General features: G+C 56.6%; 1 protein-coding gene across 1 annotated transcript in view; it reads right to left on the bottom strand.

Annotated features, from left to right (window-relative positions):
* The window catches only part of OTOF (otoferlin), a 91,479-nt gene that overhangs the window by 1,064 nt on the left and 63,800 nt on the right, over positions 1–26,615 (bottom strand). Inside the window, exons 12-45 of the mRNA XM_043469149.1 lie at positions 25,487–25,646; positions 24,511–24,697; positions 23,902–24,088; positions 21,020–21,243; positions 20,471–20,579; positions 19,764–19,944; positions 19,519–19,639; positions 18,617–18,717; positions 18,429–18,519; positions 18,149–18,265; positions 17,762–17,914; positions 17,250–17,439; positions 17,017–17,141; positions 16,496–16,630; positions 15,647–15,808; positions 15,313–15,432; positions 14,671–14,832; positions 14,421–14,583; positions 13,821–13,951; positions 12,368–12,397; positions 11,814–11,945; positions 9,856–9,922; positions 9,055–9,191; positions 8,812–8,946; positions 8,299–8,436; positions 7,859–7,986; positions 7,571–7,741; positions 6,766–6,926; positions 5,946–6,088; positions 5,478–5,566; positions 3,750–3,848; positions 3,351–3,592; positions 2,887–3,065; positions 2,701–2,801 (exon numbers count right to left, since the gene is read on the bottom strand). Of these exons, the coding sequence (XP_043325084.1) occupies positions 2,701–2,801; positions 2,887–3,065; positions 3,351–3,592; positions 3,750–3,848; positions 5,478–5,566; positions 5,946–6,088; positions 6,766–6,926; positions 7,571–7,741; positions 7,859–7,986; positions 8,299–8,436; positions 8,812–8,946; positions 9,055–9,191; positions 9,856–9,922; positions 11,814–11,945; positions 12,368–12,397; positions 13,821–13,951; positions 14,421–14,583; positions 14,671–14,832; positions 15,313–15,432; positions 15,647–15,808; positions 16,496–16,630; positions 17,017–17,141; positions 17,250–17,439; positions 17,762–17,914; positions 18,149–18,265; positions 18,429–18,519; positions 18,617–18,717; positions 19,519–19,639; positions 19,764–19,944; positions 20,471–20,579; positions 21,020–21,243; positions 23,902–24,088; positions 24,511–24,697; positions 25,487–25,646 (4,771 nt within the window). The remainder of the gene's footprint in view (positions 1–2,700; positions 2,802–2,886; positions 3,066–3,350; positions 3,593–3,749; positions 3,849–5,477; positions 5,567–5,945; positions 6,089–6,765; positions 6,927–7,570; positions 7,742–7,858; positions 7,987–8,298; positions 8,437–8,811; positions 8,947–9,054; positions 9,192–9,855; positions 9,923–11,813; positions 11,946–12,367; positions 12,398–13,820; positions 13,952–14,420; positions 14,584–14,670; positions 14,833–15,312; positions 15,433–15,646; positions 15,809–16,495; positions 16,631–17,016; positions 17,142–17,249; positions 17,440–17,761; positions 17,915–18,148; positions 18,266–18,428; positions 18,520–18,616; positions 18,718–19,518; positions 19,640–19,763; positions 19,945–20,470; positions 20,580–21,019; positions 21,244–23,901; positions 24,089–24,510; positions 24,698–25,486; positions 25,647–26,615) is intronic.

The following is a 26,615-nucleotide window of genomic DNA, read 5'->3' as shown; positions in this document are numbered from 1 at the left end:
TCTAGACCCCAAGAGGGGTCCCTTCACGGTCCCAGTCCCCAGCGTACTGAGTGCTGGAGGCAGGGTTTGAGCCCATCTCTTAGCTCCAGCTGTGGTGTTGGAGAAGACTCTTGAGAGTCCCTTGAACAGCTAGGAGATCCAACCAGTCCATCCTAAAGGAAATCAGTCCTGAATATTCGTTGGAAGGGCTGATGCTGAAGCTGAAACTCTAGTACTTTGGCCACCTGATATGAAGAACTGACTCATTGGAAAAGACCCTGATGCTGGGAAAGATTGAAGGAGGGAGAAGGGGATGACAGAGGATGAGATGGTTGGATGGCATCACCAACTCAATGGATATGAGTTTGAGTAAACTCCGGGAGTTGGTGATGGACAGGGAGGCCTGGTGTGCTACAGTCTGTGGGATGACAAAGAGTCGGACACAACTGAGCAACCGAACTGAACTGAACTTAGCTCCAGCAAATTCTGCCTGCATTCCCCATTCTCTTTGCAGAGAACAGCAGTTGTCCCAGCTGCTCCCGAGGCCTAGATGACATTTTTGGCAGCTGGGCAGCTACCCCTTGACCCAACACTTGCAGTGAGGGCAGGTCAGTGCTGGAGAAGGCTGTTGCAGGCAGTTCTGGTTATTACAATAGGAAGCTCCCCTACTGAGCTGTTCATTGTGGATGGTCTAGTACTTGCTGTGTGTTCACAGTGAGATTTGTGTTTCCAACCTCTTCCCCCTTTAAGCTTCTGTCCCCACCAGGCCCTACCAGGGGTCTGAAGATCCCCAGGGTGGGGTACATGCCACCCTCACCTCTGACCTGCCCACCATCAGGGCTGGATCACTACTATACCTTCTTCAGGGCCACCTAGCCAAAAAAGGGCTTGTTGAGCTTACATTCTATTGACTGTGTGACAAGAACAATAGATTCTATAAAATGTCCAGATAGAAAATCAAAGTACTGAACATGCTTCTTCAAACTCTTCCTGCTCCTGGGGGACATAGACCACACCCTCCAGAGCCAATCAGTGCAGGCAGGGCTGCAGGCCGGGGGTTGTGGGCAAGGGCACCTAGTTTCCAGTCCCAGTGGTGACAGGCAAATGAGGCATGTCTTAGAGCCTTGGATTCCTCACTTGTACCATGGGGTTAATAGCAGACCCCACCTCCGAGGTTGGTGAAAGGGTGATGTGAGAAGGTGCATGAGAAATTTTGGCACCGAGCTGAGCTCCCCGTAGGCTGGTTACCAAGATGACTGAATGCTGTGGAGCTACTCACTGCCATGCAGGGCAGGAAAGGGCTCGGGTTGGGAGGAGGATGCTGGTAGAATCTATTCAGGGCTGGATGGCTGATCTCAGTCAAAGCCTTTCCCCTTTCCTGTCCATAACTCAGCTGCTTTCTGCCAATAGCACTGGGTTCGACTCTGACCAGGATGTCACTGGGAGAAGAGGTGCTGTTGTGCAAAGGACACTGGATGGACCATTTGAAAACCAAGGCTGAGTCCTAGCTCTGCCCTGATTTACTAGGCAGTGACCTTGGACAAGTTCCTTTTCCTCTCCGGCCTCATATGTAAACATGCAAGACAGTCATTTGCAGTTCTGAGTCTAGGATACCACTTGAAAGCTTAAAAGTTGCTGTCTGCACTGTCCTTGTGTGTGCACTCTGTGTGTGTGTGTGTGTGTGTGTGCACGCACGCGCACCACATGCTGGCCAGCTCATAGCCCTAGGTCCAGGAGGAAGGGAGGGTATGAGACCCAGGAGGCTTTGGGCTCAGACCCCAAGGATCTTCTTGACCAGGTAGCCAGGCAGAGTAGAGGAAAAGGGCAAGGAGGAGAAGCAACCAGTGATACATTCCTCACACGAAGTAGTGGGCAGACTTGAGAGGGTTCAAGAACCAGATGAAGCTTGTGCCGGGCTGGTTAGAGCAACGACAGGAGCAGAGGGGGCACCGAGGAGGGACACGGAGGATGAGGGCCGGGGTGTGGCGAGGGCCCCTGGCCAAGATGAAGGTGACTCTCAGCTGAGTACACAGTTCTAGGTACCCCCCTCCCCCAGCCATCAAGGCTGCCTGGGGCCCCAAAGTCCACCAACTGCAGCTGTTTACCTTTGTCAAAAACTGTGTGCTTAGTCACTCAGTCATGTCCGACTCTTTGTGACCCTAAGGACTGTAGCCTGCCAGGCCCCTTTGTCCATGGGGATTCTCCAGGCAAGAATACTGGAGTGGGTTGCCACTCCCTCCTCCAGGGGATCTTCCGAACCCAGGGATGGAACCTAGGTCTCCTGCATTGCGGGCAGATTCTTTACCGTCTGAGCCACCAGGGAAGCCCAAGAAAACTGGAGTGGATAGCCTATCCCTTGTCTAGGGGAACTTCCCAACCTAGAAATCGAACCAGAGTCTTCTGCATTGCAGGTGGATTCTTTACCAGTTGAGCTACCTGGGAAGCCCCTGTCAAAAAGTAGGAAGAGCATTCAACTCAGCTCAATAGGGCCTTCCCTGTACTATAGCCCGTGTTCTGGCCTCAGAGGGAGGAGGTGGATCCTGGGGGGAAAGGGAGGAGGGAGGAGGCTCTCCTGCAATGAGGCTGTGGCCCAGGAAGGGTCAGAGAGGGCAGAGGTGCCCACAGAGTGGGGGCAAGAAGACCAGAGGTTCTGGCATCTCCTTCCTGTTCCTGTGCCCCCAGGGACCAATGTGGCAGGGGACTGGCATGCAGGGCACTCACTTGGGTTTCTCTAGGGGATCAGGTTCATTGCGGGCCAGGCCCACGGGATTCTTTTCCGCCTCCTCAGCAGTGAGTAGATGCAACTCCGCTTCCACTTTGCCCTGCAGAGAGGAACAGAATGGTGCCGGCGCCCGGGAAAGGTGCCAGGCCCTCCCCTGCCCCCTGCCCAGCAGTGGTGAGGCCCACCGTGAGCTCAAACTCGTCATTCTCATTGCGGGCTAGAAGGGGCCACCAGCCTTTGACGCGCTTCTGCTTGAAGATGGAAACCAGAGGCACATCCACCTCCCCCGTGGCCATCTCCATGGTGCACTGCTTGGCCGTTTTCGCGCCTCGAGGGAAGCGATTCAGGTCCAGCTCGATGGCCCCTGTGACAACCCGAGTCAGCTCCTACACTGGATCCGACTGACACTGGGTCCCCCCACCTGGGCTGAGCTCACCCTGCCCCTGCCTCCCCCTCCCCCACCCCCGCCGGAGCATCACCTGCTCCAGACCTGTGACCACACCCGGGGTGGGGGCTCTCTCCACCCACAGCACTGCCCCCCCCACCCCGTCCTCTTCCTCCTCTCCTGCCTTCCAGAAAGGTGGGCTTGCCCAGCTGAGCCCCCCTCCCACCCAGGGGACCTCTCACTGCTCTGGTCCCAGCCCCGCACCCAGGAAGTCGTCGGCAGAGAAGTGGTCGGCGTCCCAGATCTGCAGCGTGAGCCGCGCGGGGATCTTGTACTCGGTCTCGTCCCAGGAGAACATGGACTCTTTCTTGGAGATGACAATCTTCTCCTCAGCAGCCAGGTAGTCGAAGGGGAACAGGTAGCGCCAGTTGAAGTTGCCCTCGCCCGTGAGGGAGTGGTAGTGGACGTCTGTGTCCTGCTTGTCCTCCTGCTGGCCCTTCAGCCACCTGGGGGGCATCACACGCTCTAGACCTGCAACCACACCCGGGGTGGGGGCTCTCTCCACCCACAGCACCCACCCTGTCCTCTCCCTCCTCTCCTGCCTTCCATGAAGGTGGGCTTACCCAGCTCGGCCCCCCTCCCACCCAGGGACCTCTCACCCACCCCCGCACGAAAATGTCGCTGGACTTCTCCCCAGTGAAGAAGTCATCATCTTCCAAGACCACCTCATCCGTGTTCCACACGATGACCCGCAGCTCATACCTGGGTGGGTTAGGGGCAGATTAGTGGTGTGGGGGTGGGGGTTACCAGGCTGGGGTTGGAGATGAGGTGACCGGGACAAGTCCTGGGGACTTGGGATGGGCATGGGGCCTGGGCCAAGCTGGGGCTGAGAGAGCCGATGTGGGGAGAAGTTGAGGGGTTGGGGAGATGTGGGGGGCCCAGGGTCAGCGGAGAAGGTCGCCCAGCTAGCATGGTTATTGAGAGAAGAGCCAGGCAGGGTGGAGGGGGACGCGGAGAGCCAGTTGGGCTAGAATGCCAGGACCCAAAGCACAGTCCTCCTGGATGAGGGGGAGCTGACTCAGGTCTCAGGAAGGCTGCCCAGAGAGGGGCAGGGCCGGTTTCTCGGGGCGTGGCTGAAGCGAGGCTTGGAGAGTCAGGAATCCCCCCTCCCCAGAGGTCTGAAGCTCCATTGAAGCTCTAATAGAAATTTACATTTAAGCCCAGCAGCTGGCAGTGGATCACCCTGGAATCTGATTTCCTTTACATCCTTGCCCCCAAAGGGGATTTTCCTCCTGAAGCGTAATTGTCATGATAAATGAGGTAGTTCCATCTCTACCTTTAGGAGTGAGGTTGAGTCAATCTCTAAAAATCGACTGCAATGGCTCGTGCTGGACTTAACGCCCCTAGACTGCAAGTCCTGGAGATACAACGGGTTGTGGTGTCCCCTGGTGGCGAGCCATGGAACAGCTCACTCAGGGTCCCACCTGGAGGCTGTGCCAGGCAGAATTAGCTGTTTTTGTTTAGTTGCTGAGTCGTATCCGACTCTTTTGTAACCTCGTGGACTGTAGCCTACCAGGCTCCTCTGTCCATGGGATTTCCCGGGCAAGAATGCTGGAGTGGGTAGCTATTTCCTTCTCCAGGGGATCTTCCCGACCCAGGGATCGAACCCACGTCTTCTGCGTTGGCAGGTGGATTCTTTATCACTGAGACACCTGGGAAAGCCCACCAGGCAGAATGGGCTTTATGACTGGTGGGGTCCAGTGTGAAATGGAAATGTGGGGCTCTAATTGCAGGCACCGAGTCCAGTGCTGACAGTGGCTTGGTCCGGCCACTTTACTGATGGGAAAACTGAGGACCGTGCAGGAAAAAGTGACCTGGCCAGAGTCAACTAACAGAGGCAGGTGGCTTGGCTCATGATCCAGAGTTCTGGCTACTCTCCCACCCTCCCTCCCATTCTGGGCACTTACCCTTGAACATCTCATCAGTTTTAAATAAAACGTGGCAGAGCTGCATGGCAGCCTCGAGTGGGAACCACTTTTATCAGGGGGGCAGAGCAACTCTCAGGGGTTCTGTGTCTTGTGGATGTGTGTGGGAGAACCCAGAAGGGATGCTGCCTGCGTGCGCGTGGAGGAGTGGGTCTGTGAGGACAGAGCCTTCGGGGAGGGTGTTGGTGTGAACCCATGGCCCTTGCAGGCCACACAGTGGGGGTGTGACCCCTTGCCTCAGCAAGGGGACCTCCCCAGGGCAGCCCCCACAGCCCTCTTCGTGGGGAGCTCTGTTCCCCCAACAAGGCCACGTGGGACTGACTAAGGTAACCTGGGCCTGGAGGCTCCTGCAGAAAGGACGCATTGGGGAGCAGGGAGGGAAGGGCGCTGGCCCCGAGCAGCTCACTTCTTGGGCTTCCGAGGGGAGATGTCCAGAGGTGTCCCGGGGGCTGGCATGTCCATGGGAAACATGTCCACCCACAGCTCCAGGCGGCCCTGAGGAAGGGGGTGTGGCACGTCTCACGACTCTGTCCTCTGCCCAGCAAGGCCAGCCCTCCTCTCCCTCCCCACCTGTGTTCTGGCAGGACTCATTAGTTTTCATTCTTGGATGCCAGCAATCCCTATGATGTCACCAACAGCCAGTTGCAGCTTCTGAGGGAGATTACCCTAGGTTTCCACCAGAGGTGATGTGATTCTCACTCAAAGCCAAGACACGAGCCCTGGTAGTTTCGGTGAAGGGCATGGTGTGTGTGTGTGTATGGGGCGCCTGATACTTCCGGGGAAGCAGTGAATAGCATGGAGATATCTTTTTATGGGCCCAGGTTGGGACTCCCTGATCCCAAATACTGAAGAACGTCAGACTCAGGCCAGTCACCTGTTCAATGCCTGGCTTGTCAGGGTTGAGCAGCGGCCGCGTCTCCACATGTTCGGGCACCAGGCGGCAGCCCACGCGAGGGATGTCCTCCCAGTGTCTCAGGGCCAGCAGCGCCACGTGCTCTTCCGTGGGCTTCCTCTGCCCTGCGGGCGCCGGAGGTCAGCTCATACATCGGCTCAGCAGAACAAGAGACCTGTGCTGGGCCAGGGGCTCAAGGGCACACAGAGACCCCTTCTCCTGTCTACTGATGGGGAAACTGAGGCTCAGAGGGAGATGCAACAGCCCAAGCTCTCAGCTGCCTCATGGGCCCAGAGGGGTCTGTGTTCTTGGGTTTTCCCTGCTTGGGGGGAAACTGACCCGAGAATCCCGCTGGGTTGCAAGGTCAGGGAAGAGAAGAAGCTATGTCCTGTCCAGCACCTTGAAGGTGGATGGCACAAGCTTCCGGCAGAGACATTTGCTGGTTCTCCATGAAGGGCCACAGGGCAAAAGGGTAGGGAGAGCCAGACCAACCTGGGTCTATACTCCCCTCACTCTGCCTTGTAAAAGCTGAGTGACCTTGGGCAAGTCACTGAAACCCTTTGGGTCTCGCTTTCCTCATCTGTAGAATGGGGAAGAATCTTCCTACCCCACAGGGAGGCTGAGAGGAAGAGAAAGGGGACAGGTGGGCAAGTTCATTGTGGGATGGGGAGGAAGGGCGGAGGCTGAGCGGACAGGAGGCGGACACTGGGGTGATGAGCAGAGGGATGGTCCCACCACAAGGATGTGTGGGTCCTTCCATGGCCTCTTGACACCCCTATAGCTGCATGCAGCATCCCATTACCATTCTCATCTTCAATCTCAGAGGGCCCTGTGAAGACGCGGTTGGACACCTTCACTCTCCCGGGGGGCCCAAAGTGGGGGCCGTCCACTTTGCCCTCCTTGCAGAGGCGGGTCAGGATCTGGCTGGGTTTCATGGGGTCCCGCCAGATATTGTAGCCGTGTCTGTGGGAGGAGACACATGGGCTGGGTGGGGCTTGGGGTGTGACTGGGCCATCCCCAGGCAGTAAGTGGCCCTGGCCAGCTTCCTTAGGTTGGCTGTTGCCCCATGTGAGCAAGTGAGCCCTGCCCCATGCTCCAGGATCAGCTGAGACACGAGGGCTGCTGGGGGCTGACCCCTCCTGCCCTGGGCTCGGGCCCCACATGCTCCATGCTCCCCAAGGACGAGCATCCAGTCTCCCCCACTGCAGCCGCACCATCCCCCCCACTGTGTCCACTCCTCTGGAACTTCAAAGACTCCCTGAGGAAACTGACAACCAGAGAGGTTAAGGGGATGGCCCAGGGTCACACAGCCAGGCAGTGGCACAGGCTGGCCAGATCTCCAGTGGACCCTTCCTAGCGCACTCCTGCCTCTCCTCCCAGCCTGCTTTTCTCTCCCTCTGTTTCCTCTGTCCTGGAATTCCCTGGCTCTCTCCTTGTCTTGGAACCTGCAGTCCTGGCCCCTGAAGGCTGAGTCCAGAGCCTGTGGGGGTGGAGGCCTGGCTGGGACAGAAACCATATGTCCACCTTCCCAAATCCCATGGTCTGCATCTTGATTTTGAAGTCAAGGTGCAGTAGGCAGCCCCCCTGCCCCACCCCGCCCCACGCACACGGAGTAGGTCTGGGCGATGCCGCAGGTGGCGCGGTGCTTGCTGTAGAAGCGGTTTTCCAGGTCAATCTTGGTTTCCCCAATGAGGTCATCGGTGCCGACCAGATCCCAGTCGTACACGGCCACCGTCAGCAATGATTCCATGGGGAAGCAGGCCTCGATGTCAAAGGATCTGGTGCGGCGGGGTTGGGAGAAGTGTTGAAGGTTGGGGTGCGGTAGGGTGGGGCAGGAGGGGATCTGGGCTGGGGAAGTCTGGGCAGGGTGGAGGTGGGGCACCAGGAGGCCTTACTTCCCAAAGACGGGGTTGAGCTGCTTGGAGATGTAGTTCTCCTTGTCACGGATGTCAGTCTTGCCTAGCCGGATGGCGATGTAGGGGTCAGCTTTGCCATTGATGTCTGCAGGGTGCAGGTCTGTGGCCTGGGATGGGAAGGATACTCCTGAGCAGGGTCCCTGCACCCTCATCTTCCAGTGTCCCTGCTCCACCCCCGCCCCCCTGATGGTCCCATGATAATGAAGGGCAGGAGCACTGGACCAGAGAGTTGCTATGTGGCCCCAGGTGAGTCCCTGACCATCGCTGGGCCTTGGCTTCCGCCTCTATAAAGGATGGCACAAGGCCAGCTGCCCTCCCTGGTGTCTCCCAGTTAGGGGCTATCAGTTTGAGGCTGCTTCAGCCACTCTTGGGCAGGAGGACTGGGAGCCTGGGGAGAGAGGCTGCAAGGGGGCTCTCACCCGGACCACGTAGACCCGGACCAGCACGTTGATGGGGTCATTGCTGGGGATGCCCTGGAACATGCCGTAGGTGGGGTCGTAGCCGGCTTCCCGGGACACGTCCTCTGGGAGTGGCACTTTGTACACGCAGAGGGAGCCCTGGGGTGCGGCAAGCGTGGGTCAGGGTGCAGGTTCCCATGGGCACAGGCAGGGGTGGCATTTAAAATAGCCCAGAGCACTGAGAGTCTGCACCCTACTGTGGGGGTTTGGGGCCGTAACCTTTTAGTTGCTGGGTCACAGACAGTCAGGGGTTTTGGAGGAAGTGGCCGAAGTGGGGGCAATTCTGCGGGGGGTGAAGTGGGGGAGTGGGTTCAGGGCAGATGCCCCTTATCACTCAGGGTGCAAGTACGCTCATAGTTTTCCCACCGGGGCAGCTGACAGTTCCCCTTGGCTGTCAGCCCCAGGCTTGGGGTGGGGAGGAGAGCTGGTGGGGGGGCTCAGGACTCAGGGCCCCGCTCGTGCTTGCTGCCTGACCTTGAAGCGGCCCACGATGCGCTCCTCCTCAGTCCCGCTATCCTCGTCGTCCCCCGTCTTGCCCCGAAGCAGGTTGAACGTGTGCAGCCAGTCCTCGAAGCTGTCGAACTCTGACTCCAGCTCCTTGGGGTACACCTGAGCCAAGCCAGCCCATCAGGGGAGGCGAGGCAGGCCTACAGGCCTCTGTCTTGTCCTGGGCATGACGACCCCACACCCTGGCGGGGTCTGCTCCCAGACCCTCACCTTGAGCTCATCAACCTTGGGTTTCCTCTTCTCGGGGACCTCCGACCCCTGGCCGGGGCCTAGGTTCTGGGTTCTTTTCTTCTTCTCCTCCTTTGCAGCCCTCGCCTTCTCCTTGCCCTTCATTGGCCCCTTCAGGCCTGGCCGGAAACAGACAAGGAGGCAGAAATGATCTGAGCAGGAAAGCCAGGGCTGGAGACCTACCTCATCACTTCACTAATTTAACTTTGCAGGTCTCTAATAAGAGGACTGTTCTATATTAGCATTTTCCAAACAGCATTCAGTCAAACATAAGTGTAGGTGTTCTTGGAATGCTTTAAGAGAAAGGATATATATATAATTTTATATATATATATATAATAAGTTGGGGAAATATTTTATTCTGTCTTCCTTTTAGAGATTTATAATAGCATTTGTATATTAAAGGCACTGAGAAGTTCTGCACCAAGGGACCTGTTTAACCAATTTGGCCTCAGAGCCTTCTTTTCCCTTTAGAAAATCCATTTGTAGTGTTCCATGGAAAAGGTCTGGAAGACACAGAATGGGATGAGCTCTGAGGTCCCTTCCAGCTCTGATGTTTGATGGCTCTAAATGTCTGTCCATCACTGTGGTTGCTCAACTGGTCAGAGTAAAAGCCACTCTAGGTAAGGGCCTCAGGGATGCCTGAGGATATCTGCCGTAGGCTGCTGCAGCTGTGAGGGCCCACGGGAAGGGGAAAGAGAAGCAGCTGGTGTGACGAGCGGAGGAGCCACTCATATGATGGGCTGAGAGATGAAAGCAGAGATCCAGGGCTCCAGAGCTCACCTTCAGTGTTGTCCATCTCCTCCTTCTCCTCCAAGTCAATTCCTGAAATTTCTTGTTGTCGAATTTGCTGCCAAAAAATGTGGTGAAGAGAAGGGAAGGTAGGTTTCCTAGGGTGGGGTTTGTTGACCGCACACTGTGGTCTCAGACCAGTCTTAAATTTTTAGAAGCAGAAACTCTTTCCCACTGAGTTTCAAACCTATCATGTGCTCTGCTTAAGTGGGTTAAAAAAGTTTATAGTGTAAAATATGACTTAAGTGTACTTAGGAATTTTATGATTCTTTCAATTATGTACAATTGAAAAACATGTGTTCTTTAACATTGCTTCTTAGTTTTAACGTTTTATTGTTTTAATGTAGAAAAGTATAACTGGATAAGAAAACATGGTTTATTTTCTTCAGTCAGTACACAATGGATACTAAATCATCAGGCTTCATCCAAGGTGCCACCGCTGCCTGGTGGCAGCCTGTGCAAATTACAGGAACAGACTTGAGACAACAGGCAGTCTCCCAAAGCTCCAACTTAAATCCAGGAGGTGCTGGTGGTAGAAGATACTACTACGATGTCCCTCAATTATCTGCGTTTCTGCTCTCTAAAAGTTTGTAGCACAGAGTCACCTAGCTAAAGATCACATTTCCCAGCCTCCCTTGCAGCTAAGTATGGCTATGGGATTAGATTCTAGCCAATGTGAGTGGATGTGCTTATGTGCTGTGCTGCTTCTAGGCTGGGCCCTCAAGAGGAAAGGAGTATGCCTGCTCCTCTTCTCATTACCCTTCCTGTGCATTGGTATTAGGATGTGATGGTAAGCCATCTCTAACCATATAGATGCCAGTAACAAGATGGCAGGATATCAGTCTCCAACCCCAGTGAATCACCATATCAGCTTTCTTGTTCATAGCAATCTGACCTGCTACAGCAGCTTAGCCTGTGCTTTCATATGAATGGTAAACATCACACACAACTCGGGTCATAGAAGGGGCCTGGGGAGAGAGTGTGGCTGGATCAGCTTGGTCAAGGAAACACAATCAGAGGCACGTGTCCCTTCTGGTCAGTTGGTCAGTCTTGGGTGCCTGCCCTGAGTTAGGTTGGTAGTGTGGATAAGAGACAAATGAGGAAGGGGAGAAATGAGCTTTCTGGAATTTGCAGTCTGACTCAGTAGACCTGTATGTGCACAACAGGGGAAGAACATTTCACACAGCAACAGTGACCAAGACATGTGAAATAAAATAGCATAATATGTAAAATGATAATAGATGTGCAAGTACTACTGAGAAGTTGTTGTTTCCTTTTGGCCTCTGAGTGCACGTTTCTCCTCTTCCTCAAAGGTCACCTCCTCTGTGAGGCTTTCCCTTCCTCCTAGGCACTGAACTGCCTTTGTTATCACATTGTACTGTATCTATTTACATGTGCATTTTGCATGTCCAGTAAATACTCAGCGCAGTTTTGGCATCTTATCTTTTGGCTCCTGTAGCACCTAGGTTGGTGTCTGACTCATCATATATACTCAAACTGATGTGAAGAGCTGACATGTTTGAAAAGACCCTGATGCTAGGAAAGATTGAGCGCAGGAGGAGAAGGGGTTGATAGAGGGTGAGATAGTTGGATGACATCACTGACTCAATGGACATGAGTTTGGGTAAATTCCAGGAGTTGGTGATGAACAGGGAGGCCTGGCATGCTGTGGTTCATGGGGTTGCAAAGAGTTGGACATGACTGAGCGACTGAACTGAACTGAAATGAATGAGGACTTGAGAAAACCAAGCCCGTGAAGGTAGACTGGAAAAGGATGAATTAGAACTTCAAGGGTGTGAGACAGACTGTTCGACGCTAATGTTGATGAGGTAGGGAGACTACTCTGGTAGGGGCAGGAAAGAAGCCGGATAGGAGGGTCTAATGTGGAGCTGGCATCACCTCTCCCAGCCCAGTCCCTCCTCGGCCCCTGCCCAGCATGGAGACCTCACCTCCTTCATGGTGTCAATGGAGGCGAAGTACTTGGACCACCAGTCCAGCATGCTCTCATCTGGCTCCTCCTCCTCTGGCTCATCTGCGCTGCCCTTCTTCTTCTTCTTCTTCCTCTCCTTCTCTTCATCAGCCTGCAGGGTTGGCCAGGTCCAGAGTCCTGCATACATCCCTGCACCCTGGCCATTCCCAGAGCCGTGGACAACCTGGGGGTCCCCCATCCATTCTGACCATTTGCTCCCAGAAAGCCCTGGGTTCCAGGGGGCTCTGTGAAGCCACCAGTATGAAAGGGGCGGGACCTTGTTTTATGGAAATGGATGCCACGGCCCAGAGGGTGTCATGACCCACCGGCATGAGCCCGGCCAAGACGGGATTGGTGCTCAGGGGCTTGCAGCCCAAGCAGCTCTCTCCCTCTGCCTCTTAGGAGGGGTTATGCTGGCCGGAGCATCAGGGGCTGTGGGGTGGCTCAGTCCCTGACACTGCCCTCCTTGGCCTGATACCCTATGTAGTGTAGGGTCTTCTCTTCCCAGAGCCCCCCAACGGTCCCCCCACTCACCACATCCACCTTGATGACGGCATCGGAAGTCTGCAGAGGGAAACCAAGGAGACAAGGACAGACTTAGCCACTGGGCCGGAAGTGGTGGGCAGCGGCCCAGCCACGGAGGGTGCAGGGAGGGGCTCACACAAGGATGGTCCCTGGGTCATGAGTGCTGTGCCCACAAGGCCAATTCCAGGACTGTGGAAAGTCTGCTCAGAGATGTTTCCTCAGAACTTCCAGGGTGGTGGTTTGCCAACCTGACTGCACATGAGAATCACTGGGGGCTTTTAAAAATGATCAGTTGCAGGGCTTCACTGAGTCCAAGGTGGGGTCCTGGGTACCAGGAGAGTTGTGAATTTCCCAGATGATTGCAGCGGGCAGTCAGAGACAAGAGGGGAGGCTGACATGACATGAGACTGGATGTTGTAATGTTGGTTGGGTGAAAGGCAAGTGCCTTCATGAGTAAATGGACACAATTAAACAGCTGAAGGGGACCCTGATGAAAAAGGCCCCACCAGAGCCCATGGGGACGATGGTGAAGCTCAGGTCTGTGCTGTCCTCTTTGTTCACTGATGGCCTGAAACTAGCTGCCCGCCCCCAGGAGGAGCTTCAGAGGCTGGGAGCCGAGGGGGGATGAGGGATCTCAAGATTTAGCCCCACAGCCCCTGGTAGTGCCATCCCAGCCCCGCAGGCCAGGCACCAGGCCTCGACTGCTTGCCTCTTCCATGAGCCATGCCCTCTGCTAACTCAGCCACTGGCCCAGACTCTCTGGGGACCAGAGTGATGGGGTAAGGAAGGATCCTCTCGGACCCGGCCCAGATCTCAGAAGCTAGGAGAAGCCACAGGCTGCAGGAAGCACACGAGGTCAGGAACGGGATTTGGAGAAGGCAGTGAGGAGGTGAGCCTGCCTCCTGCCCTCTCAGTCCTGCCTGGACTCAGGATGACCTGTTCCAGGCCGGCCTCCATCCCACCCTCTCCTGCAGACTCCATGTCCGTATCCGAACACCCAGGAGACAGGGCCCCTTTTGGCAGAGCAGCAGTCCCAGTCCTAAGCCAGGAGGGGTAAGGCACTTCCACCTGAACTCCTGCCCCAACCCAGGCCTGGTGAGGGTAGTTTGTAAAAGGCTGAGAAAGAAAACTTGGACCTTCTGGAGAGAACACTGGTGTTCACACAAGGAGTCCTTGCCTGTGGTGTCGTTTGTTGAAATAAAAACAATGGCAGGCTATCGCTTCACACGTTACTCAAACAAGTGTACCACATGTTCATGGCATACACACACACATGCAGAATTGAGGTTCTTGCCTTCCTGGGCACTCTAGGATAGGGATGTGTGCACACACAGTCAGGGCTAGCCCTGGCCCACCCCATACTGAAGGAGGAGTGACTTAATGTGTTGTCTGGTGGGTGGGGTGGGGGTGGCCTGGCTTTGGGAAAGTGTCACCCGCAATTGCACTTCTCCAGGCATCTTACCGCGTCCAGCTTCACCATGGTCTCCAGCTTCTTGACGGGCACCTCCGGCTCCATGCTTACCACAACCTCCCCTGTGGGGCGAGAGGAGGGGCCCCCACTGTACAGCATACGGCGGCCCTGGAGGAGCCTGCCTGGACAGAGAGACGGACAGACAGACAGACAGGCAGGGAGGAGCAGGAGGAAGAGTGAGAGTCGGAGTGGCTGGAAGGACCAGAGGCATAAAGCTGATTCTGGAGCTTTCCGAGGGGGAGAGGGAGGGATGCGACAGTTGAGGGAGAAAAGATGGGCATAAGGAGAGGGAGGAGGTGAGCCAGAGAGGAGTGTGAGCTGTGCTGGGTGACACAGTGAGGCCGTGTGGGGGGTGGGGAGGGCAGAGTCTTCTCTGGGGTCAGGCAGAGAAGGCCATCTGCCCTCAGGCCTTCTAAGGACGCCTGGGCTCTGGCCTTTCTGGCACTAGTTTGGGGCTTCCTGGACAGCCCCTCCACGGTGGACCCTCCTTCTTGGCCTCCCCTACCCCACCTGGGGACGCCCCCAGGAGGAAACCACGTGGTCTGGACTGCAAGCTGAAGTCCCCGCCCTGGGCCTCGGGAGCAACCATACCCGAGGTGTTCCAGTTGGGAGCGGAGCGGTCCGGGGGCCGGTAGATGAAGCGCCGCAGGGAGCTGACGGCGTGGGAGCCGACCAGGGTGTAGCGGCCGAAGGCCCGGCAGTCCACCACGCGGATGTTCAAGGGCGGGTGCTGGAGCTCGTTCTCCGGGAGGTCCTGGGGGTGGGGGCAGGGAGCCTGAGCTCAGAGAAGGGGCAGAGGCACTGCCCAGCCCTGCCCCGCCATGCCCGGGCCTGCACCCACCACTTCAAACCACTTGACCAGGGTGCTGAAGTTGGGGTTCTTCTTGTAATTGTGGATCAGGGACGACTGCACCCCCTTCCCCGCGCACTCGATGTCCACCCGTGGCCGGTCCACCTGGGCCAGGTTTACCCGCTTCAGGTCTCGCAGGCCCCAGAACAGCACCTGTGTGCGTGGGGTGGGGGTGTGGGGGGAGAGGACAATCCCTCCGTCAGGGGCGCTGGCTGTGGGGGGGCCACTCACCAGGAGGGGCAGGGCTGGGAGAGCTAATGAGGGAGGGTGTCCTGAAGGGGCTGTGGGGGGTGGTGAGGGTGGGGGTGGGGGCAGACGGAGGCTGGGAAAGGTCCTGGACAGTGTGAATCAGTGCAGAAAGGGCAGGGGATGGGCGGGAGCTGGGGTCTGTCGCTGGCTCCCGGGTGTGACCTTGAGCCAGTCACTTCCCATCCTGGGACTTCAGTGTCTTTTTCTTAAAAAGGAGGCATGGCCTGAGGTTGCTGAAGAACCCCTGGCGTTTGATGCCACCAGTGTGATGTGTGCACATGACCCTGGACGGGGAGAAGGTGAGGGGGACCAGGAAGCACAGTTCGGCAGGGGCTGTTCAGGGCAGGGCCGGGAGGCGCGGGGCGGGGCGGGGCCCTCACGCACCTCCACCCGGTACTTGCTCAGCACGGGCCGGATGCCCACAGGCACAGGCATGATGGGACCTCGGTCCACATCCATTGGGCCGTTGATGGGCGGCAGGTCGGCCTTCCCTGCCGGTCCAATCTGGGGGATGGGGGACATAGCATCATACACTGGTGAGCCCAGGGAGAGGACTCTCTCCCCCCACCAGTTAGGTGCCACATGATCTAGGGAGACAGAAAAGGCTAAACAGCAAAGGTCCCCAGGAACCATGCCCCCAGTTCAGTCCCAGTGGCCTCACAGCAGGGTGGGGAGGAGAGAGGCCCCTGGCCCAGCCCCCTCTTTCCAGCAGCCCCACCTGTAGCAGCTCGAAGGCGGCCAGCAGGTCTCCGGCCGTGGCGCTGCCCCGGTAGATCTGATAGTACTCCAGCTGGGGCGGGAAGCGGGGTGGGCAGTACGCCTCGTCGGCCATCTTCACCAGAGGCTTGGCAAAGGTCCGGCCCATGAAGTCGGCTTTGCCCTGACACGACAAACAGCCAAGGCGGCCTCTTGATGCCTGAACTGGCCGAGCACGTTCATACCCAGGAACTCATTCACACTCATTCAGTCTTCACCACAGCTCCATGTAGCAGGTGTGATCACCCCATTTTACAAATGGGGAAACGAAGTCTTGGGCTAGCTACAGGTGAGGCTGGCAGTGAATGGCAGATGCAGATCTAGAAATAGGTGCTCCTAGTGCTAGTCCAGAACTCACTCAGGGCTCCCCTGAGCTGGGGTGGCTTGTAGTAAGTGGCTCCCCAGCTCTGGAGGGGTCACCTCCACTGGTGACCATCCTCCACTCCCTCACTCCAGAGTACCAATGGAGAGCTATGAGGCTGCTCATGACTGTGTACGCAGGGATGGAGGGAGTTGGGTGGTCTAGGATGGGGGAAGGCTGGGGACAGCAGGCATTCTTGGCACGTCTGGGCCTGGGCTTGGTCTGTCTGTGCAGCAGGCGGGGATGCCCTGGCCTGTCTCCTCCCTAAGACACCAGAGGCCCACAGCATCAGGAGGGGTCAGGCTGAGAGGGCAGAAGACACCTGCGGTCTCTTGGAAGGGCTTGTCAGCAGCCCAGATCCCCAGCTTCCTGGCAAGCACCCTGGCCAAGGGGCTCTAGGGGTGGGCTGGGGAGGTGGCTGCCAATGCAAGTGCCAGAGTCCACCCATACCATGGTGTCCTGGTCATAGATTTCGATAACAATGATAGGGGGATCGTCCCGCAGCTCATGAGCTTCACCATAGAGCTCCAGGTTGTCGAACACCAGCATCTGGTCCCAGGTGGGGCACAGGGTCTCATTCAGTACCTGCAGCGGGGTGGGGTAGACAGGTAACAAGTAGGGGTGATGGTGGGTGGGCAGATACCTGAGCAGGAGTCACCCCCAGTCACTCCTGTGGTTTCCGGGGGACTCGGGGGCAGGAGTGCTGTGTTCTCTGACTCTTCTGGGAATCTTAAATGAAGGCTGCTATGAGGTCTGCTCTTGACTGTCCCCCCTCACCCCACGCCAGTATCTTCCATGTCTTCTGTGTTGAATGTAACCACAATCAAAGCCTTCACCAGTGTGGCCCAGGCCTGCAGTTATCTGCAAGCCTTCTCTCTAAGGATCTGGGGTACTGGATGCTCTGTTTTTCCAGGTCCCAGAAACTCACAGGCCCCTCAGTACTCTCAAAGTCAGAGCCACACGCTCCTCACCTCTGTGCACTGACTCTGGTTGATGAAGAAGACACGGGCAAAGGGGTCCGAGAGGCCAGTGCTGTCGGCGGCAAAGAGGCTGCGAGCCTGGTACATGTGGGCGCGGAGCTGGAAGGCCTGCTTCTCTGTGGGAAGAGCAGGCTGAGGCTCGGGGAACAGGCCACCAGCCAGCATGCCCTCCTCGGGTGAGGGCTGGGAGCCGGGGCCACCCAGAGCTGGGAGTCCTCACTCACTTGTGTAGACCAGGCTGATGGGCGGGAAGGAGTGTAGGCCCAGGCCCTGGGCTGCCTTGACCTCCTCGAAGCCACAGGGCAGGCCACACAGGAAGTCCTTGCGTTGCTTGCTGAGACCCAGCCACAGGTAGAGCTCCAGCTTGGCCTGCACCGTCCAGCCTGCCGAGCCGAAGCCCCGCTTCCCTGGCAGCTGGGGAGTGGGCGCAGGGTCAGCTGCCAGAGCCCGCGGGGTGAGGAAGGGGCAGGGAGCTGAAGAAGCTGTGGTCAGAGGGGGCCCGTCCCCACCATAGCCATCCCACTGGGCTGTGCTGGGGGAAACACAGCACAAAGGGGATGGGCAGGGCGGGATCCCCCTTCCTATTCTCTTTAGCTCTTCTCTGAGTATCTTGTCTGCTCAGGCCTGGCAGACCCAGGGGTGTGGACGCTGCTCCCTCTAAGAGGAAGATGACCTCTTGAGAGTAGCCCAGACCCCAGCCCCTCTACCCGCCGCTAATCCACTCCCCTTCTGGCACCTTGAGGAAGAGGGTCTTGACCTTGGCGCAGTCCTTGCCCAGTTCCTCCTCCACGATGGAAAAGAGCAGGTCCTTGGAGGGCACCCGGGTGTAGGCGATGCGCTTGTTGTTGCTCATCATCCAGATGAAGACGTCAGGGATGCTGTGCTGGGGCTGGGATGGGGTGGGGCGGGGGAGGCCCGTGTGCCCCGTAAGGGAGGGGACCTGATGCTGGGTCTTCCTTCTCCTCCCGCCAATGGAGTGGGAAGAGCGTGGGACAAGATGAAAGGCTTGGTCACCCCTGTCCCTCAACACCTGTCAGTGGGAGGGTGGAGGGGCCCACCCCCTCCTGTGCAGCCCCCTCCCGCCTTGCTCCAGCTTGGCACCGCGCTCTGGCACAGGGCGCACCTCGTCTGCCAGGAAGCGCAGCTTCTGCAGGAAGTTCTGACAGAGCCTCAGCTTGTCCCGCACTGTGTGCCGCTTCACTTGCGCCCGCAGAGTCTTAGCCTGCTGCCCCATGCTTTCCTGCGAGGTGGGGGGGGGTGTAAGTGGGGCTCAGGTTTTGACACATGATGGAGGGGCTGGCCCTGGGGGCCATGACCTCAGAGATGGATGTCCCCCCACCTCGGCTTCCCTTTCCACCTCCAGACCCTCCCTCTGTCCCTGAGTGGTCCAGCCGTGTCCTCACCAGCTCCCGCATGCAGGACTTGAGACGCTCCCGGTCCAGCCTGGTGCGGGATGAGTGGCCCTGGTCCTTGTCCGCGAGGGAGAGGAAGCGGCTGGGGTGGGGGTGGGGTTGGAGCAGGGCTTAGCAGAGATGACTCCTTCTCTGCCAGACTCCCATTGCCGCCCCACACTGGCAGCCCCTCCGCTCACTAGCAACCAGAGCTCAGCTCCTCCAAGACGCCCCGCAGTCGACGCTCAGGGTACGACTTCTCTGTTTTGATCATCTCCTGCACATCATTCAGGCCTTCTTCCTGTGAACCAGGAGTGTGAGCCACAACCCCCTCAGCCTCCCCAAATGTCTCCCTCTTTCATCAAGAGGATGAGGGGCTAGTATCCTAGGACCTCCCATGAGCACCATCCCTGGAGTGCTTCGCTGTCATAAAGAAAAGTGAAAGTGAAGTCACTCAGTCGAGTTCGACTCTTTGCGACCCCATGGAATGTAGCCTACCAGGCTCCTCTGCCGTGGGATTTTCCAGGCAAGAGTAATGGAGTGGGTTGCCATTTCCTTCTCCAGGGGATATTCCCAACCCAGGGATCGAACTCTGGTCTCCCACATGGCAAGCAGACGTTTTACCATCTGAGCCACCAGGGAAGCCCAGAAATACCAATTTCCAGGTTTTGTTTTCAGAACCCGGAAGCTGTCATGCTTGTGACTCTTTGGTTCCTGAGGAAGAAGCCATCTCTGGGTCATGAGTCTGTGGTCCTGGTAGACCCACAGGGGTTGGACAGAGCCCAGGATTAGATGCAGGGGGGAAGTGGGGAGAGAAAGAGAGGGATTGGCCAGACACCTCCAGGGAAACCCAAGACTGGACGGGCCTCGATTCCCAGACTCCACTCCGGGAAGCCCTCGGACCCTGGACTGCTCCTGGGAATGGGGTGGAGACAGGAGCACAGGACCCACTGGGGCCATTCTGCAGTCCCTCCTCGATGCCCATGGTAATCTGCTGGGCAGACAGGCCTTGTGTGAGGCAGGGGCGGTGTCTAGGCTGGGTGAGGCCCTCAGAAGCATGCCCCCTCTGCCGTTTCCCTCCCACCCCGGGCCTGGCCCTGACCAGCTTGTCTGCGATGTGGTCCATGATGTTGGCATTGTACAGGCGACGGCGTTGGTCAGGCCACCAGCTCTTGATGTAGATGCACGGTTTGCGTTCCAGGTAGGGCAGGTGGAAGTAGTTCCTGGGATGGGAGCAGGTGGGAGACTGAGGACTGGGCGCCCAGGCAGGCGGACAGGGGACAGGCCACAAGAGGATAGCAGGCAGTGAGCAGGGCCTTTCAGGGCCCTCTGTCCTGCCTGGCTCACCTGTCAGTGATCTGGGGCCGCATGGGTGGGGTAGAGGAGACCGAGGCCAGGTCCCCACCCTCGTCAGTCTCGTCGTCACTCAAGTTCTGGATCAGATCAACTTCCTCCTCGTCCCCGGGCTCCTTCCGAGGCCGAGGCCGCTGGGGTCGCGACAGGCCATCGACTTCGTTCCCGTAGTTGCCTGTAAGCAGAAGGGGGCACCCAATGGCCTAGAGGCTTTTTCCCACCAGGCCCCACCCTGCCCTCCAATCCAGGGGTTTGTGGCTTGGAAAAGCAAGAGTCAGGGAATGGGGTCTCTGCTGGGCTCTGTGTGAGCTCAGACACCACAGGACACTAGCCAGGGGACAGGGCCATGCCCTGCACTCATGGTTCCCTGCACCATGGGAGCCCTGATGACCACTGAGCTCAAAGTCCAGCCCTGGACATGGACCCTGCAGGACCCTCCTCTCTAGTCCCATGGGGGCCTTGCTCCCTTCCGCAGAGAGGACGTGTTTCCTCCTCATGTCCCTAACTCCGCTGAGCCCTAAGGTTTACCCTGTGGGGCGTGTGTGCACTCATGATGTGCAGTCACCGTGTGCTGTGTGGGCGCCGAGGACACTCGAGGGAAGTGGTCAAAGTCCCCCTCCCCCGAGGGCTGTGCAGCAGGCCCAGCAGTTACCACTCTGCAGCCCCGGGCCCCAAGACCCCTCTGTGAGCCCAGCTCTCACCTATGGTGACCTCAAAGGTGATGGGCTTGTCTCCATTTTTCCGGTCAATCATTGAGGCCTCCAGGAAGGCTCCAAATAGAAAGAATTCTTCTGTTTTCCCCGTGCAGCTCTGTGGGGAAGGTGGTTCAAGCCATCCTGAAAGCTTACCAGCATGTTGGGGCCGGGGCCAGGCCTCTTTCTGTCTCCAGACAGGCCCTTGGGGCTAGTGGTGGGGGACATCCCACCCAGCTGTGGAACCAGGAGGCCAGACACTGAAGGCCCAGTTCCTTTGGCCCTCCAGCCTGTCCCTGGAAGAAAGGCTGCTCTGTCCAGCACAAGGCCAACCATGGCCAGGAAAGGAGCAGAGACGGGCAGAGCGCAGGCACAGGCAGTGGGAGGGGATGGAAGTCTTGCTGCTTCCTGGGGAGGGAGGCCTGACCCTGGGGTCTGGGCCCCTAAGGCAGGCAGGGTGGACACTGGCAGAGCCCAGACCCAGGCTGCATTGGGTTGAAGTGTGCTGAGCGGGGCTGGGGGGGCTCTGGAGGGGAGCGCAGCCCCCTGGGGCCTCACCTCGGAGATGGGCGTGGCCTGCTCCACCTGCACCTCAGTGGAGCTGGTGATCTCAGGATTGGAGGTGTCCAGGATCTCCACCGCCAGGCCCAGCATAAGGCGGGCACGAAAGGACACGCCCTCCCCCAGGCCCTCGTTCAGGTCCTGATGCTCGTCTAGCAGCGTGTAGTTGCGTGTGGAGCCGTACATGTTCACCCAAGCGGGGCCCAGTGTGGGCAGGAAGCCTGTGGGCAGGGGTGCAGGGGGTCAAGGGCTCACTCAGGTGGAGAGACCTGTTTCTGGGGCTCCCGGCCTGCACCTTCAGGTTGCTGAGCTGAGGACTCCACACCTCGCTCAGGGAAATGTCTGAAGCAGCAGAGGGCCTGCAGCTGCGGGGCGAGCTGTGTCTGCTGTGTGTGGGTGGCTGTGGGGTGGCCCTCTCACTTCTGGGGCATTTACGTGTGTTTGTTTATTCTCTGCGGGAGCTTGAGCTGGCTGTGAGGCTCCACATTCACACATATCCATTTCTGTGGAGCGAAGTCATGGTCCCTGCTTTCAAGTACCTGTTGCAGGGCACCCTACAATATCCCTAGAAGACAAACTCCACCTTCTTAGCTCCTCAACAAGGCCTTCCAGCCCTCTACTGTCTGTGCAGACCTGCGTGCCACTGGGGTGTCACTTGCTTCTGCAGACCCCTCCTTTCCTCTCCAAAGGAGAGGTTCTCTGTCTCTATCTCTCTGTCTCTACCTGTTAAACACTCTTCCTCCATGAAGTGCCCCTCCCTCCAATTCCTCAGTTCAGTTCTGTCGCTCAGTCATGTCCGACTCTTTGCAACCCCATGGACTGCAGCATACCAGGCTTCCCTGTCCATCACCAACTGCTGGAGCTTGCTCAAACTCATGTCCATTGAGTTGGTGATGCCATCCAACTATCTCATCCTCTGTCGTCCCCTTCTCCTCCCACCTTCAATCTTTTCCAGCATCAGGGCCTTTTCCAATGAGTCAGTTCTTCACATAAGGTGGACAAAGTATTAGAGTTTCAGCTTCAGCATCAATCCTTCCAATGAATATTCAGGACTGATTTCCTTTAGGATGGACTGGTTGGATCTCCTTGCAGTCCAAGGGATTCTCAAGAGTCTTCTCCAACACCACAGTTAAAAAGCATCAATTCTTAGGTGCTCAGCTTTCTTTATAGTCCAACTCTCACATCCATACATGACTACTGGAAAAACCATAGCTTTGACTAGATGGATCTTTGTTGGCAAAGTAATGTCTCTGCTTTTAAATATGCTGTCTAGGTTTGTCTTAGCTTTTCTTCCAAGGAGCAAGTATCTTTTAATTTCATGACTGCAGTCACCATCTGAAGTGATTTTGAAGACCCCCAAAATAAAGTCTGTCACTGTTTCCATTGTTTCCCCATCTATTTGGCATGAAGTGATGGGACCAGATGCCATGATCTTAATTTTTTTAATGTTGAGTTTTAAGCCAGCTTTTTCACTCTCCTCTTTCACTTTTATCAAGAGGCTCTTTAGTTCTTCTTTTCTTTCTGCCTCAATTCCTAGTCCCAACTATTTTTCTCCCATTAGGATTTGTTGTGTCTCATGTGTAGCATGGATCCAATTCTGCTTTATGTGTTTTGTTTTTGTTTTGCCTAGTTTATAAAAAACTAGTCGGAGTTGTATCTGACTCTTTGTGACCCCATGGACTGTAGCCTGACAGGCTCCTCTGTCCATAGAATCCTCTGGGCAAGAATACTGGAGTGGGTAGCACTCCCCTCTCCAGGGAATCTTCCTGACCCAGGGATTGAACCCAGGTCTCCTGAATTGCAGGAGCTCATTGTTTACCATCTCAGCTACCAGGAAAGCCCACAGTTTACAAAAAATAAAGCATTTAAAAAACTGAGACATACTTCACATAACATAAAATTCACCACTTTAAAGGACGCATTTCAGTGGTTTTCAGTGCATTCATTGCATTGTGCAACCATCCAGGACATTTCATCCCCCTCAGGAAACCCCATACCTCTCAGTAGTTTGTCCCAATTCCCTCCTCTTCCCACCTCCTGGCAATCACTCATCTGCTTTCTGCCTCTATGTATTTACTTATTCTAGACTTTGCATACAAATGTAACCATACAGTCTGTGGCTTTTGTGCCTTCTGTCTCAGGTTTTGCGCATTTGGTAGCACACCCGTCTCCCTCATCCCCAGGGAACATCATGAGAACAGGATGGATTCCTCCCTTGCTCTGTATCCCTGGTACCCAGCTCAGTGCTCCGGTCCTACAAGTCAATAGATAGGTACTATGGCAGTAGTACACACATATATAGGCTTCCCAGGTGGTGCAGTGGTAAAGAATCTGCCTGCCAATACAGGAGATGCAAGGGATGTGGGTTTGATTCCTGGTTCAGGAACATCCCCTGGAGTAGGAAATGGCAACCCACTCCAGTATTCGTGCCTGAAAAATTCCACAGGCACAAATGGGCTACAGTCCATGGGGTTGCAAAGAGTCAGACAAGACTGGAGTGACTGAATGTGTGTGTGCCCGTGCGCACACACACACACACACACCCCTATAATATGTATATAATTACTATTATTTTCATTTTACAGATGACAAAACAGGTACAAAGGTCATGAAACTTCTAGCTGTCAGAGTTGGAGTTCAAATCCAGGCAGCCTGGCTCAGCAGGCCCAGGCAGCTCTGTGCAGACCTGACCACGAGTCACCACCCTTCCCTGGAGGCAAGGGCTGCTGGTGAAGGCCGGGCATCTTTTAGTCTTAGGTGTGGGACGGAGGCGGCGGTTGTGGTGGTGTGTGTGTGTGCGCGCTCGCATGTGTGTGGAGGGGTCTCCTTTACTCACTCCCTTCAGCCCCAAGTCCCACCTCCAGTCTCCAACTGCTGACCTTTGTCTCCATCATTGGAAATCTTGCGCAGGTCAATGAAGTGGGTGCCGATGGCCACGTCATTGACCTTGTCCGAGTCCCGGATCTGCACCTTCATGCGCTTGCAGAGTGGGGGGAACAGGTCTGTAAAGACCACCTGCTCGTTCCACAGCGGCTCGTAGCTGCTTTTCTGCACTGAAGTCTTGCCCTGGTGGGAGGGAGCGAGAGTTAGGATTTGTGTGCCTGCCTGAGTGTGCACGTGTGTGTCTGTATCTGTGTGTGTATGTGTTACGAGTGTGCGTGGTGTGTGTGTGTGTGTGTCTGTGTGTGTACTTACCTCCGTACTCTTCTCCACCCCCGTCTCTCTAGCTCTCCTCCCTCTCAGTGCCCCCCACCCTCAGTGCTTGGTGACCTGGGGGCGGGGAGGAATCCCTAAGGCCAAGCCTGGCCCCGCCCCAGCCCCTCTGAGCTGGACTTGCTCATCTCTCTCTCCTCAGTTCTAGAGGTGATGCACCAAGGTAATCAAAGGCCAGTCTCGTGGTTTCTGATTTTGCCTCCTGTTCATTCCCAGGACCCCACGCCCAATCCCCTGCACCTCACCCCATCTCCCAGCCTCCTGCACCCCAATACCTTCTGGCCGGCAAAGAAGACTTGCACATAGGGGTCGACCAGGTCCTTGTTCTCACCAATGAAAGCCTTCTTCACGTTGGCCATGAGGCTTGTGTTCATGCGGGGCAGCCCCTCCGCTCGGTAAATCTTCACGTAGAACCGGGCCCACTGGCGTTCAGGGGGCACCCCCTCGGGGAGCAGCAGGTTCCTGCCACATGAACAGCTAGGGCTGCAGTGGCCACACCTGGCCGACTCCTGCGCCAACATCCCCATACCTCTGGGGCCCGGGACCACAAGTGAAGGACGGCTGAGAAGGCCCATACTAGAACTAAAGACACTGGAATTTAGGGCACCTGCTCTCTTGTGGGATCCTGGGCAAACCTCCCCATCTCTCTAAGCCTCAGTTTCCTCACCTTTAAGATGGGAGTAATAACACACACCTCCCATGGATACGATAAGGCTCAAACAGATTAAAATATATGAGTACTTTGTGTCACATCTTTTGTCTTTTACACAAAAACCTCACCAGTGGTCCCCTCTCTCCCTCCCTGGCTCAAGGAAGGCATGATCCACTGGATCCTGAATTTTTCCCACTGAATCCAGATAAGGTTCCAGAATATTTCTGAATAGCCCCTGGCAACTCCCTGGAATTGCTTCAGAAAACAAAATCCCTTTGCTCTCCTGGGTGTAGACTCAAGGCCCCGCAGCTCTGGGAATCCACAATTTTCCCCCAAGTTTCTCACAGTCAACAGCATGGATGTCAAATGATTGTCACCCTCGACTATCCCCCAGTCTTTTCTGCCCCATGAGGAGAGTCCCCAGACACTGAGGCTGGCCCTGGCCTCCGTCCTTCCAGGGAGAGCAGGGCCACCTGGGCGGGCAGATAAGGAAGATGGAAGGTGAGGTCTCTGGGCCAAGTCCACCGTGGGGGGCTCCCTTTGCACCCCAGGAAGGGTTGGACCAGATCTCCAGGGGCGGGGCAGGGATGGGAGCTCACCCCTCAATGTCATCCTCATCCGTCTCGTTGGCCTTGTGGGGAGTCTTAATGTTGTCTCCCTTGCCCACCACAGCGACGTCGCACTTCACATAGCCCTTCAGCCCCGCGGAGATGTCGTCAGGGTCGGACAGGACGGCCCACTTGTGGTGGAACTGGTGCTCTGCGGTGGCGAGAAGTGGGGACTGTCCCGGCTGGCCCTACTCAGGGCTGTACCCACCCTTGGGACAGGCCGTGGAGGCCAAGTCATCAGGTCCTGGGGCCCTGGGGCCACAGTTCTGCCTGCCTCAGGACCAGGGAGGCAGAGGTCCCCGAGCAAGGGTGGCTGAGGCAAGGTCCCAGCTCTGGCCGTGCCCCCAGATGTGTGGTATGACTTCAGATGGAGGAATCTCCTGATTGGTTTCTTGACCTGCAGCCCTCCTGTCTCCAGCCCCTTCAGTCAATCTCCACATGGCTGCCAGACAAAGCTCTTAAAGAGGCCCTCCCTCTCTCACTCCCTATTTCAAACCCACCTGAGGCTCCCCAGTGCTTGGGGGAAAGACTGCTGACCTTAGCACCCCCTGTGGGGCCTCCTGATGCAGCTCTGCCTGGCCCCCAATGTTCACCCTACCTTGTGAGGTGTGTTCCCCTGTCCTCCTGCCAGGCATAGCCGTTGACCCCTCTCCGAATAGTTTGGACTGCTGTTTTACAGCCCCAAGCCTTTGTGGCTGCTGTACTTTTATCTTGGATGCACCCATCCCTTCTGTCCTTCACCCCAACCCTCTGGCTCCCTCTTCAAACTTCTAATCCTTTTGTTGGTGTGTCTCCTCTTCCATGCAGCCTTCCCTGACTTCCTCAGAAGAGCTGATCCTGGTCCCTTTCCATATGCACATCTCCTATCTCCTGTGGCTATCTACTTACCATCTGTCTCCAATTGCAGACGGAAAGCCTCCTAGAGACAGGGACAAATAGTGTCACCCCAATGCTCCTAGGACCCAGGACAGGGTGGAGGAAAGACCAGTTGTCAGAGGAGGAGGCTAATCTAGGATGGGTCTGCCCCTTCAGGTTGACTGCGAGCACAGCCCGTACAAAGGGCTCACTGTCCTCTGATTTTCTGTGGGCCCTGGAATCTCCCGGACTCAGAACTTTCCTC

Source organism: Cervus canadensis, chromosome 5 (genome assembly GCF_019320065.1).
Source record: "Cervus canadensis isolate Bull #8, Minnesota chromosome 5, ASM1932006v1, whole genome shotgun sequence".
Classification (NCBI taxonomy): domain Eukaryota; kingdom Metazoa; phylum Chordata; class Mammalia; order Artiodactyla; family Cervidae; genus Cervus; species Cervus canadensis.
The sequence above is the reverse complement of the archived record's forward strand: the minus strand, read 5'-3'. Positions and strand labels throughout refer to the sequence as shown.